Source organism: Micromesistius poutassou, assembly GCF_964030765.1.
Source record: "Micromesistius poutassou genome assembly, chromosome: 13".
In the NCBI taxonomy this organism is placed as follows: Eukaryota; Metazoa; Chordata; class Actinopteri; order Gadiformes; family Gadidae; genus Micromesistius; species Micromesistius poutassou.
In genome coordinates, this window is record NC_140283.1 from 16,846,942 (window position 1) to 16,861,315 (window position 14,374).

General features: G+C 47.5%; 1 protein-coding gene across 1 annotated transcript in view; it reads left to right on the forward strand.

The window, feature by feature from the left end:
• The window catches only part of plxnb2b (plexin b2b), a 118,151-nt gene extending 107,166 nt beyond the window's left edge, over positions 1-10,985 (forward strand). Inside the window, exons 22-30 of the mRNA XM_084477164.1 lie at positions 965-1,065; positions 1,635-1,719; positions 2,348-2,499; positions 3,970-4,130; positions 6,574-6,721; positions 6,920-6,984; positions 7,177-7,252; positions 7,646-7,720; positions 8,514-10,985. Of these exons, the coding sequence (XP_084333290.1) occupies positions 965-1,065; positions 1,635-1,719; positions 2,348-2,499; positions 3,970-4,130; positions 6,574-6,721; positions 6,920-6,984; positions 7,177-7,252; positions 7,646-7,720; positions 8,514-8,618 (968 nt within the window). The 3' untranslated portion in view covers positions 8,619-10,985. The remainder of the gene's footprint in view (positions 1-964; positions 1,066-1,634; positions 1,720-2,347; positions 2,500-3,969; positions 4,131-6,573; positions 6,722-6,919; positions 6,985-7,176; positions 7,253-7,645; positions 7,721-8,513) is intronic.
• The last annotated feature ends 3,389 nt before the right edge of the window (positions 10,986-14,374 follow it).

Sequence of the window (14,374 nt, forward strand, 5' to 3'; positions counted from 1 at the left end):
GCATATGTGTGTGTGTGTGTGTGTGTGTGTGTGTGTGTGTGTGCCCCATATCCCAAGATAGCGAACCAATCAAATTGTGCCATCTTAGGAGGTTCACGTGTAGCATACACTAAATATATGTAGACATTTGTGTGTGTATGTTGTGTGTGTATGTGTGCTTGTGTGTGTGTATGTATACATGTGTGGCATGTGTGTGTGTGCGGATGTGGGGGAGGGTGAATACGATTCCAACAGTTTCCAAAGCCTTATGGTATTCTTAAGATGTTGGTGTTTTCAAAGGAAGATGTATTCTATTGTGCTGAGAACGTATTTGATTCCAGTGGCATTAAGAGATGCATCTGCCTTTTATCCTGGTGTGTGGTTGATTAGCCGCTGTGTTCTTGAAAGGCAAGCGCTCCATCGACTCCCCACATCAAAGCGCCTCCTATTCCCAGACGGGACGTGGATTTCTGCATCTCCATGCGTTTTGGATCTCCAAGATCCATGTATTTTAATGACTCCATGAGATAACACATTTCGTCTTTTATGGCGGGGATCTTTTGAAAATGAATGCTGTCAGGCCCCAGGCTCGGCCTGCCGATAGGGAAGGTTCTGTATGCCTGTGGCAGAACATAGCAATCTGGTAACATTGCATTGTCCTAATGAAATAAACATGAGTGTATTTGTCCTTTTTTGTGGAATACGCTCCGTTGATGTTGGATAGGAGATTTATGCATGATATTCAGATGAATGAACCAAAGAAAAGTTGTTGCCAACTGATCTTTACCAGTACTTTGCACAGAACTTTGCACACCTAGCTGATTTTGACGGGCTACTGATTTTGATTGGCAACCGGTAGCTGATTTTGACCAGTGGCTTATTTAATGGGGAGCAGATTTGATTGGCAATCGATGTTGACTGGTAACTGATTGGACCGGTAACTGGTGCTGACTGGTGGCGACGCGGTGTCCCCCCCCTACCGCAGAGTGGCGTCCCGGCTCCACGGGGCAGATCCTGTCAGACCTGGACCTCACCTCCCAGAAGGAGGGCCGCTGGAAGCGCATCAACACACTGGCACACTACAACGTGAGTTCACCCGCATCCCCTGGCCACAGCCAATGACGCTGCGGTATCCACCTCCTTCCTTCCTGACCCATCACATTGACAGAGCCTAGGGCTATAAATACAAAAAAAAAAAACATTAATCTCCATCCTTTTCCTTGACATCTGCTAGCCTCTATCTCTTGTAGTTTAGCGGTGCTGACCACAGACTGTGGGATTCCACTAATGGCCCGGGCTGAGTGTCGCCCCCCCCCCCCCCCCCCCCCCCCCGCCCCCTCACCCTCACCCTGGGCTTATCGGCCTTCTCCTGTGGTCCTCTCAGAGCCAGAGGCTGCTGTCCTAGATTGATCGGTGTTGTACAAGCAACGCTAATCAGAGTGTGCAGCGCTAAGGGAAGCCGGTACTGTGGTCAATGGTGGACAAAAGACCGACCAAACGGGCAGTAAATACTCCAATGAAGACCAAGTAATACCTTCGGGCCACTGGTATTGATTGTGGTCAACTATCAGGGCCGGGGGCGTGTGGTGTAATGGGGTAATGATACACAGATGAGGAATACCTTGTTTTGTGTCTGATGCGTTGCTGTGCACCAGGTGAGGGACAACGCCACCGTGGTCCTCTCCAGAGTGATGCACACCCAGTATAACTACGACCAGAACCAGGAGAACCAAGAGGAGAGTGAGTGACACACACCATGTACACACACCACACACACACACACACACACACACACACACACACACACACCACATGATACACCGACTCGCCTGCACACAACACTCACACACACACACACTCTACATAGACTCGCACCAAAAAAAACACACACACACACACACACACACAGACACACACACTCACACTCACACACACACACTTGCACACGACACTCACGCATATCTTTGATAGCTTGGGGAGGATGGGGCGAGAAACATGAATTAGAAATAAACTTTGAAATGTCTTCCTATCCCCAAGGTTTCAGTCGGCAGCGCCTTGCTCATTTCACATGCTAATACGTCTGTTTTTATGTATGGCGTTAGTACATTTTGTTTCACGCGCAACAAGATTCGCTTTTATCTGCCGTGCGGGTTGCTTTGTTATTTTCCAACATCCTCACATGGGCATTTACTCACTCGAAATGCGGTTCATACGCAGCGCACTATTTTTACCCCCCCGCCCTCTCGTGAATAGCGTTTTACGTGAATATATTTCGGGGGGGGGGGGGGGGGGGGGGGGCGGAACGGTGGGAACGGTTCCAAAATAGAGTTCCTAAAACTAAACTTGTGGTGCCCAACTTGTGGTGCAGGAAACGCCCTCCTGGAGGACGACAAGGTGTTCCACCTGGTGAGGCCGGTGGAGGAGCTGGACGAGATCAAGTCGAAGCGGGGCAGCATCAAGGACAAGTCCATGACCAAAGCCATCACTGAGATCTACCTGACGCGCCTGCTCTCTGTCAAGGTGACCGTGGAACCGCGCACGCTGCACTGCTCGATTATGGAAAAAAAATCAGAGTCAAGATTATTTTGGTCAATATTGAAATCACTATTATTCAAACGATTACTTTTGAGTTTGAAAATTCTGCATGATGATGCATTTTTTTTCAGCGTTTCTCTTCTCTTCTGTGTTACTGAGAACGTTGAAATTTCCCCTTAAAAAAATACACAAAATGTTCAGATAGAAAATGTTCAGATCGAATAATAATGTACAAATACGTATCCAGCTGCGCTGCAATTTATACAAGACATTTAGGGCGCACTCACACATGTCGGCTCATACACACATGGCGTGCTCACTCTAGCCAAACAATCTATACTTTAGCGGGTCAACGTACTCGGGCACGGTACAGACGGCCTAGTGTGAGTGCGCCCTTAATGAATGATACAAAAACAACAACAATCATATCATATTTAACGTTTTTTGGGTCGTTTGACGATTAATCCCACAGCCCTATGCTACACTGTCAACTAGGTGGCTACCGCACTCCACCCGCTCCTCCAGACAAGGACGCAGGGTGGTGGGGTTGAAAGCCCCTTTATTGTATAGTTTGCAGAGTATGACACTTGACCTGGTGCTTCACGTTGCCATGCAGGAGGTCTCTCCATGAGTGCGTGTGGCGATGGCCACTTTATAAATTATACTGTTCATACCGTTTGTTTTGTTTGCCCTGTTTGTTCTGTCTTTAGCATTTACTTTGGCATCAATTTCTGTTTTCATTAGTGTTTTTTATTGTATTGTATCCGATCCAATGTTTTCCACTGCTGCTGGGCTGGAACTTCCCCTCCGGGGGATTAATAAAGTTGTTATCTATCTATCTATGGGTGGTTCCGCCTGTACACATTGATTAGTCACCAGGCAACAGGTGTCCAGCCTCACCCAGCCCACCCAGAGTCTGGTCGGTCTGACGCCGGGTGAGGGCATCGATTCAACACAGGAACATGATGTAGGCTTGTACACAGCCTACCTGTAGGCATCCTCGAGCAATATGCCCGCTAACCCCTGTCCACTCATTAGTGTACACGGGTAAATGAGATGTATCGGAATTCTCTGGATACCTCTTTTGAATAAAAGTGGCTTATGAATAATAGTAGTGGTAATGGTAATGGATACATTTTTCTTCTTATTAAAATGCAGGATAGATCGGGCACAGATGAAAAGGGTAACACATGAATATAGATGGAAAAGCAACACTGAAGCCGATACAAAAAAAAAATGTTTCGCCTGTGAATACATTTGTTCACGCTTTCTCAAGAAGACCTGAGGCCTTGTTTCTCACACTGTGTGTGTGTGTGTGTGTGTGTGTGTGTGTGTGTGTGTGTGTGTGTGTGTGTGTGTCTGCATGTGTGTGCATGTGTGCATGGACGTGTGTCTGCATGTGTGTGTGTGTGTGTGTGTGTGTGTCTGTGTGTGTGCATGCTTAAACCATTCCAGGGAACTCTCCAGCAGTTTGTGGACGACTTCTTCCGGAGTGTTCTGTGCTCCGGGGCGGTGGTGCCTCCCGCCATCAAGTACTTCTTTGACTTCCTGGACGAGCAGGCGCTGAAACACGACAACGTGGACGAGGAGACGGTCCACATCTGGAAGACCAACAGGTGCAGCCCACACACACACACGTACACACACACACACACACGCACGCATGCGCACGCACGCATGCGCACGCACGCGCGTGCGCGCGCGCACACATGCACGCATGTGCACAAACACACGCATGCACGCATGCGTACACACACACACACACACACACATCCATACATACCTACATACATATATATATATGCATTCATACATACATAAGCCTCACGCACACACACACACACACACACACACACACACAACCATAAAACAACCCACACACAAGCCCACACTCTCATATATGTATGTATACATGCATACAATACATACATACCCAAGCACATGCAAGCATGTACACTCACGTGTACATGCACACATATGCAGACTCACATGCAATCGCAACACTGATGTGCAATTTCCAATATTTTTCGTCGCATTTTCCAACACGCAGATGTCGCTTTTTATCACCCACGGACCACCTCTCTGCGCGGCAAACGTAACACACCCAGACAAACCATCCCAAGTAATAGAAGTTACTTATCCACCCAAACGCCTGAATACCAATGCGCACATTTTCCACTCGGTCGGTTATCGTTTGCAATCCCCCCGTGCCCCCGCGTGACATTTTAAGTGCATAAATTAGTGTCACCGGTGGGCTGGCGCCGCACCGGGCGAGCTGCGCGCCGCGCACGCCGGGACCGTGGTCGTGATTGACGCCACGCTGTCAAGTGAGCCCTCGGTGTGGGGGGGGGGGGGGGGGGACAGGAAGAGCTCTTTAATTACTTATTTTCACTTCATGCCACGTCCTCGTTTCTCTCCCCACTCCCCCCTCTACCCCCCCTCTCCCCTCCCCCCCCCCCCCCGCCGCCACTCTCTGTTTATCGAGTCAGCTGAGAGACACCTAGGAAATTATAAACAGGGCGAGGTGTGTGTGTGTGTGTGTGTGTGTGTGTGTGTGTGTGTGTGTGTGTGTGTGTGTGTGTGTGTATCCAGCACATCAACGAGCAAACATGGTAATGACGTCCCCAGGTGACTTAATTGTATGATCATAACACGTTTTGCGTTTTTTGTTTTTTTTCCCGAGGCTTTTGTTGTTGTTCGGGAACCCTCTATTCCCCGGGAAGTCTGGGCAGGGGTATTTGTATTTATGCTCGGTGTGTTTCCACCCCCCCCGGTGGATCAGGACCCACAAGGAAGTCATGATTATTCAGGGAAGGGGGGAAAGCGCCCTTGACTGAATCTTATTGTGTGTGTGGGGTGTGTGTGTGTGGGGGGGGGGGGAGATTCACGGGCTGCTTTGGGTCAGTGGAGGAGTAGTCGTGTGTTCCTGGGTTTGTGTGTGTGTGTGTGTGTCGGAACCAGAGATTAGTGGGGGTAAATCGTGCGTGTGTGTGACGCCTCTGGCGACCGGGCGCTGTTGTTCTGTGCAGACGACTGGAAAGGGGGAAATTGTGCTGCTGCTTGACCGTCGGTAATCGCCGTTCATTAGGACGCCGGCACGACCCATTTAACAAATGCTTATTCATCTCAGACCCCATTTGAAGAGCTGACGGCAGCCGTCCTTTGTAGAGGGAGTAATTATGTATTTCCCTCTGAGCGGCCCTTTTTTTAGATGGATGAGGATACAAAATCGTGGGAAATTGTTTTTTTTTTAGTCTTTTTTTTTTTATTAAAAGCGGAATGGGAGAGTACTTTACAATTATCTTGCATCAACAACAAGAAGCCCTTTGATCAATTCTTTCATACTACACGCTTTTATCTTGTTTTATCACACCTACTGCGCGCTGGATGTTTCCACTCTGTTTATTACCCTGCAGACTGCACCACTGGCCCATCTGATCATTAGATGAAAGATGTTTGGAGGGGTTGCACGTTCTCCACTCCTGCTGGAATTTATTCAAGCATCGTCTGCGCCCCTCTTGACCTCCCCCCCGCACCCCCACCACCACCACCCCATCATCCCTCCCTTCTCCTACTGCACTCCCACCCCAACCGTATCCTCCTCCTCCTCCTACTTCCACCTCCTTCATTCCCCAACTCTCCCACCCCCTCCTGCTCCTCCACAACCCCGCCTTGTTTTTATTCTCCACTCCTCCATCATCCCTAACCATATACTCTTTCTCCTACCTCCTTCACCACCCCAACCTCCTCCACCCCAACCTCCTCCTCCTCCTCCACCACCCCAACCTCACCCTCCTACTATCTCCTCCACCACCCCCAACCTCCTCCTCCTACCTCCTCCATCACCCCAAACAACTCCTGCTCCTCCACCACCCCACCCTCCCCCTCTTCCTATCTCCTCCACCACCCCCCCAACCTTATCCTCTTCCTCCTCCACTACCCCCAACCTCATCTTGCTCTTCCTCCTCCACTACCCCCAACCTCATCTACCTCCTCCTCCTCCTCTCACCTCTTCCACCACCCCTAACCTTGTCCTCCTCCTCCTCCTCCTCCCCCCAGCCTCCCTCTGCGGTTCTGGGTGAACATCCTCAAGAACCCCCACTTCATCTTCGACGTGCACGTGAGCGAGATGGTGGACTCCTCGCTGTCGGTCGTGGCCCAGACCTTCATGGACGCCTGCACCAAGAGCGAGCACAAGCTCAGCCGGGTGAGTGTGGGGGGGCAGGGGGGCATTAAGGGGGAGGGAGCCTGAGAGCTGACCCTTTCCAAAGGAAGAAGCGGCGAGGGCAGACATCGGGACTCCTGCGGGCTCTCTGACGCTGGCAGAGTTGGGGGTCGAGAGGGGTGACTGTGTTTTGAAATGTCAGCGTTTTCACCGAGACGCCTGTCTTCTCTCTTACCCCAGGACTCGCCGAGTAATAAACTACTCTATGCAAAGGAGATTTCCACCTACAAGAAGATGGTGGATGAGTAAGTCTGCCTTCACTTCCTTCAAAAGTTTTTTTTTTTTCGACAATGGCACGACAAAATGAATGTGAATGTGCCGCACATCATAACCAGATTCTCAAACTGTGTCTGTCTTTGTGTGTGTGTGTGTGTGTGTGTGTGTGTGTGCGTGCATGTGTGCGTGCGTGTGTGTGTGTGTGTGTTTGTCTGATCTAGCTATTACAAGGGCATCAGGCAGATGGTATCTGTCAGCGACCAGGACATGAACACTCATCTGGCCGAAGTGTCCCGGGTGAGAACCGCCCCTAGCTCTCACTGTGCTATAATACCCACCCGCTCCGTCTGTTCATGTCACTTCAATACAGTTCTGTGTACACACATAATCTATGTGTGTGTCTGCGTCATTACACCAATTATACCAAAGGAATTAAGAATAAATCCACACTAATGTCCCAAGGCCCAAATTGCTAACTTTTTTTTTTCCTTTCAACCGATCCAGTTTGTAAATTGTGTTTCTGTAAAATAAACTACAACTACTTGGGGTTACATTTGTAATGTCTTGGGTTGCCGTGTTACATTCTCTCAGAGCTGACGGTAGACCAGGCGATGGTTATGTATAGCAGCGCTTTGCACTTTTCCAAACATGACAACACTGTTAAATGGATTCTGTTTTTGCCTCCTCTAGACTCACACAGACAAACTAAACACCCAAGTGGCCCTGCATCAGCTCTACCAGTATGCCAGCAAATACTATGATGTGGTAGGTGATTCTCTCTCTCTCTCTATCTGTCTCCTATCATCCCTCCAGGAGAACTGAACGCACTACTGCCCAACCGAATATCGCACTTTTCATTTTTCTCTTTTTACTTGGCTCCACTCTCACCTTTTTTGACGGCAGGATGTGTGGAATTTTAATTGAAAGCCTTTCTGTGGTGCGTGAATCGGAAAATTGGTCTGGGAATTGATTTATCCGTCCGGAAGTGTGCACAGCCACTTAAGGTCTCAGAGGGGAGAGCCCAAATGCAGATCTAAATAAAACGTAATGAACAGAGTTCGAGTTGGATAAGCAAATGGTCATTCTATTTTCCTCTCTCTCTCTCTCTCTCTACCCTCGTCTTTCATATCTCTCTCTCTCTCTACCCTCATCTTTTATACCCCTCTCTCTCTATCTCGACCCTCGTCTTTCATACCCCTCTCTCTCTCTCTCTCTCTCTCTCACTCTCTCGACCCTTGTCTTAAATACCCCTCTCTCTCTCTCTCTCTCTATCTCGACCCTCGTCTTTCATACCCCTCTCTCTCTCTCTCCCTCTCTCTCTCTCTCTCTCTCTCTCTCACTCTCTCGACCCTTGTCTTAAATACCCCTCTCTCTATCTCGACCCTCGTCTTTCATACCCCTCTCTCTCTCTCTCCCTCTCTCTCTCTCTCTCTCTCTCTCTCTCTCACTCTCTCGACCCTTGTCTTAAATACCCCTCTCTCTCTCTCTCTCTCTCTCTCTCTCTCTCTCTCTCTCTCTCTCTCTCTCTCTCTCTCTCGCGCTCTCTCTCTCCCCACAGATCATGGCTGCCCTGGAGGATGACCCTGTCGCCCAGAGCAAACACTTGACCCTGCGTCTTCAGCAGATCGCTGCGGCTCTGGAGAATAAATCCACCGATCTCTAACCACCCCCCAAAGGACGGAAGGGTGGACGGATGGACAGACGCAGAGAACAAAAGAACGACCGAAAGAAGGACGCGAGCGAGGAGGGAGGGAGGGAGGAAGGGAAGGGAGGGAGGGAAGGGAAGGGAAGGGAGGATGCCAGTGTGCCCACAGTGGCTTAGGGATGGATTCTCCGGAAGGAAGCAAGGCGGAAAGGAGGCAAGGAGGCGAGACGAGGGACCGAACCCAATGCGAGCGTCTCTGCTGTAGGACCTCCATGGGACTGACGAGATGCTGGTGTAGAGCGGGAGAGAGGAGGAGGAGGAGGAGGAGGAGGAGGAGGAGATGGCAGCGTTGTGCTCTCCTAGCTATGCCTTAAAGCTCACCTGCCAACCTTTAAGGTCCACATGCGCCCGCCCCACCCCACCCAGAATGCAGTGCAGGAGCCGGCGTGGGAGAGTAAGGCCCCTGGCACTGGAGATAATCAGACCCTCCGTCCCGGGTAGAAGAGGTTCCAGCAGGAGTTGATGGATAATATATATATTTTTTAATTGTGTGCGTTCTTATGCGGATAGCTTTATAAGGAGATGATTATCTTTTTAAACGGATCGCCTTGTGGTGCAGAATAGTGTTTCTATATGCCTGTGTGTGCGCGCGTGCGTGTCTGTGTACAGCGTGTAACGATACGTGAACAGGATGCGGGCGTGCCTACCTGTGCGTTGGTCTGTGTGTGTGCGGGCGTGTGCGTGTGCGTGTCGGTCCGCTGTTAGGCATGGGGGGTTATATCCGTGCTCTGTCGGTGTGAACCCCCCCTGACCCCCCGGACGAGAGCCTGAGCTCTCCCTGTATCATTTCACCAGAAGAGACCAAAGGTTCTGGTGGTGGGGGGGGGGGGTTGGTTGGTTGGTTGGTTGGGGCGTGTTGACTCATCTTCTCAAATCATAGGTGTCCCAGCGACACGGCGCCAAAACCTGTTCCATTTCAGTCGACGGTTCTCAAGGCTCCCTGTCGCTTTGAGCTCGATTGCTGTTTTTTTTTTTGTGCTTGTGGAAATCGATGAATAGCACAGTCAGTTTCCCTTTATTGTAAAAATAATGCCACGACACATTCCACTCAGAGTAAAGCACAGAATAAATGAAATCCTTTTTTTTTTTTTTTTAGGAATTGTTTTTAGGAATCATTTGAAAATTGCTTAGGAATGATAATAAGCGTTCGAGCTTGCTTGTGTAAGCGGACAATTGATAACATTCACTTACAGAGCCGGTGACTTAATATTAGCCCTGCAATAATGTCAATGTTACATAATTCACAACACTGTAGACGGTACACGAGGCAGACAGTTATTATGGTATCAATGCAGCAATACATGTTGAAAATGTCCAGCTGAGTCATTTATGGAAAGCGTAGTGTTACCGTTGTAATGCATTTATAAGTGGTGCCATTTTTATAGTATTAGCATTTTACCAACTTCAATAGTCGCTCTACATTTCTGCCTCCTTCGTTGATAACGCTGATGTTAATGCTTTTGTGAAGGGATATGGTACGTTTTTGAAGAAGTGATCTTTGTTTTAGCTTTGGTGTGATGTCATGGGGCTCAGGTGAAAGTATCTACATACATGATTGTAGGAATCGTTGGAGGGTTCATGTGTAAACGTTAGGATGTTTGCTATTACTTTCGTCCTTGTATACTTTATTCATGCTTAAAAAAGAAAGGACTGATATATATATATATATATCTTATATTAATTAGGGTTTGCCTTGAATATTCAGTTGGCACATCGGTACTTGGACATTATCTCATAAGATATGTCCTTCAGTTTTAATAGGAGCAAAACTAGATGCCTAAGAAATCAAATATAATTTAAATAAAAATAACACCAATAGGGAAAAAAGAGGATCGCGAGATGACAACGGACATGCTCTTATTACGGGAGTTAGTCATGTTAAATTGACGGAGCCCATCACCGTGAGTCTATTTATTGAGCAGTATAAACGCCGCCTCGGGCCTCAGTTTATGTTATTGGCTCATTTATTAAAAAAGAACGCTCTGCTGTTTGTTCATGAAATGCGGCGAAGATTAAAAGCATTTCGGCATACGGCCCTGATTTATTTCTAGTTTTTTCTAACAGTCACCAACTGATAGCGACCATGTATGGTAACAGAGCCCAAAGAGCTCTCTCCAGACCCCAGAATGTGAGCGATTCCTGCCTTAGCTGGTGTAAGTGTGTATTATTTTGCACAGGGCCCAAGCATGCCTGCCCGCCTGCCTGCCTGCCTGCCTGCCTGTCTACCCTAAAGGTCCTGCTCTCACACAGCAGGGGGTCCTGGCATTCTGACCCACAGCACTCTGGGCTGGTCACTCAGAACGGCGCAGAGCAACACTCCATATAAGTGAAGCAGCAGGGAAAGGGGGGTGAGGGGGGGGTTGGGAGCAAGGTGGGGGGGGCAATGCTTTTGATCTTGACCGCTGCAATCCATCCCTATCGCCGCTTTCCGCCGGCGTCCTCTCGACGAAGAGAGTGATGCAAGACGCTTCTTTCGAAGACCTTTTTCCTTAACCAAAAATGTGCCTTACCGATAGGACGACGCGTAGATATATAGATGTGTCCTTTCTAAAAATTCTATCGATAACTTAAAAGTGATTTATGATTCTAGTGCTATAGACACAGCAATGTATTTGGACTTGTGATATTTTGTGTGCTGTCAAGAAAAGAAAAAAATATATAAAGCTTATCACCCTGCTGCAGCCATGTGCGTGCCAATAGGCTGAAGACATTGTTTTATTTTACGTGCACTTTTCCTTTTTGGGTGTCTGTGGTGTGTGTGTGTGTGTGCTTAGTAGGCCTTCTGTGACTATGGCCCAAGCGAATAAATGTAAAGCAATGTCCATCCCCAAATTCCCATTCAAATGGTTGGAACCCTAAAAATTCGCTCCAAGTCAAAAAGGATAATTGTGTGTAGATTGATTATAGCTCAAAACTGTTGCAATGGTGTTTTTTCTTCTTTTGCCGTGTGTTTCTACCGTGTGTATGATTAATGACTATCTATACTCGACAAAAGAGCTTTCTTACTGCTGTGCAGTTATTTTTGTTTCCTATAACATATATACCTTTGTAAAAACATGTTGAAATACTGTACTCTTCACTGTATAATCCTATGCATTGAGTCCTGGGGCGTGGGGGGGAGGGGGGAATCAAGTTTATTTGTGCAGTTGTCGAGACATTTTCTCCTCTCCCTTCCATTTCGAAAACTTGTGAAAGTGCCGTGGTGATAAAAACTAAACTGGAACGGTCTCATTTTCAACGCTGGCGAAAGCAATGTCCCTTTCAACCCGAGGCAGCTCACAAGCCAATCTTGATCTGTTTCGTAGTGGATGAACTCACTCCTCCAAAGTTTATGTGCGTGCGTGTGCGTCTGTGTGTGTGAGTGTGTGTGGATGGAGCATTTACACATGGGTTTCATCACCCACGCCACCGTGAATAAATTTCTCAGAGATGTCTAATGCAAGGGTTTCTTTTCTGTGTCCTTCGTGCGCTCGCACACACACACACACACACACACACACACACACACACACACACACACACACACACACACACACACACACACACACATACACACAACCGTGACCTGTTATTAGTTAGGACACCCTCTCTCAAGTCCCCCCTATCTTCTATCTAATGCAAATGGTTGTGGTCGTCGTTAAGGTTTGACCCGTTTCAGTTTGAGTTTCAAGACCGGGCAGGATACTTAGTTCTACAGTATGGTTGAAGCGAGCGTCGAATAGAATATCCTCATGCACCCATGATAACCTAATTATCAACTGGCATACGTATTATGGTAACAAGCATAATTAAGTCAATGAACAGACTATGCAGCCTGTTTAATCCATAGCGATTTACAGTGAATTCAAATACAGGTCATTAAGTAAGTAAGGCCTCTTGCCCAAGGATGCTGTGCAGGTAGGCTGCAGGCATTTTGGGATCAAGCCCAGAACTTTTCACCCTAACCACTGACTATACAATCCAATCCCTCCTACTTCTTACTGCAGTAGGCAAAAGGCCATAATATCGGCACACAAATACAAAAATATACAAAACGTTCATGGTCAACATTATTACGACCATTCACTTGAGTGTCTTCGGCTTGCGCCGTACTCCTACATTACAATGCATACTACAGACCTGAAGTTTGACCACATAGTAGGAGCTCATAAAGTAAACATGCTCCGTGTGGTGTCGGCAATCCCCCAAATGAAGGGGGAAAAGATAGCTGCAAAAATATTAATTACGCAAAAACGACTAAGAATAAAATGCCAGGGAAAAGGAGTTGCTGGTGGGTGGGGTGGGGGGGCAACATGAAAGGGAGGACAGGGGGTGGTGGGGCGGGTGTCTCATCTGAGCTGCTTCGCAAACCCTCGACGCCGGGGTGGAGATATCAAAGACTGAGCAGGGGCCGTGGAGGCGTTAGCTTGTAACCGAGCGGAGAGATTTGCTCGCAGATATCCACCCAGAGGAACGGAGACGAGAGGCACCGCCAAGAGTGATTACGCTTGATTATCACGAGCCTCCTTGCTGCCAACACACACACAAACACACAATCACACACACAAACACACAATCACAATCACACAGACACACACACAATCACAGGCTTATCCAAGGTGATCCTGTACTCCTATCCTGAGGATGGAATTACTGTAGCATAGACTGTTTAAGGGTATGCTATATGTATTATTTTGTGGGGAGTGAGCTCATTGGTCATACCATATTGCTAATGATAAGACGATGGGGTATGTATCCTACGGTTTAATACAGCACGCAGCAGCACACATTTCTCTTCAGCTGCAGGTGAAAATAAGTTAATATATTAAACAATTATAATGAGGTATACTACTTATTGTTTTTGGTATCAGAAATTGGCAGGTCTTTGCTTCAGACTCGGCATCCAGCCTCTGGCCAAGTGGAAGATGAAACGGAAAAAGTTGTGTTTCCCAGCATGCTGCGTCGCAACTCATGGTCTAATAACCGAGGATGTATACAACGAGAACACAACACAAGAAGTCTGGGAATCCATTTTTGCCGCTGGGAGGAGACTTTGTGAAAAGATAGGTGAAAGTGAAAAAGCAACCGTCTGTTGTTGACTTGTTAGGATTCATTATTTAGAGTGTGTTAAAAAAAGAAATTACAGGAATAATTAGGGCTTTAGGAGAGAAAACAATGGATAAAAGAAAACATCGGTTTTAACAAGACTTCTCTAACACCAACTCAATAGCCTCTTCAATAAACGAAATATCCTACTTAAATAAAACTTCACTACTTGAATCTGCAGGGTGGTTATACACACAAACACAGGCAATATGAACAGGAACTGACATGGAACAGCATCAGTAGCCTTTTATAAGTGATCCAATGGATGTATGCTGTGCCAATAGGTGCCATATTTATTGGTAAAACTAAAGCAAACAATCAAACAAGAATTTCACAAGCCTTGCTTTCAACAATTGCATTAAACTATTGTATTGCTTTCCGAGTGTCCCCTCTAACTGTGAACTCCCACTAGAGAATATTGAGGTTTTCAAATTTCCTTTGAGCACCACAAACAAAATCTCATTCAAGCTATTTGGTTGGCAGAGACCCGGCAGTAAATAACATAATGATGTTCAAAATGTACAAATTGAGTTGCTTGGTGAGCTGGCTCTTTAATCAGGGCTGAGTGGTGCTATTACAGCCACAGAGGAACTATTGCTGTCATACCTCTTCCCAACGCAGTGTTTTCT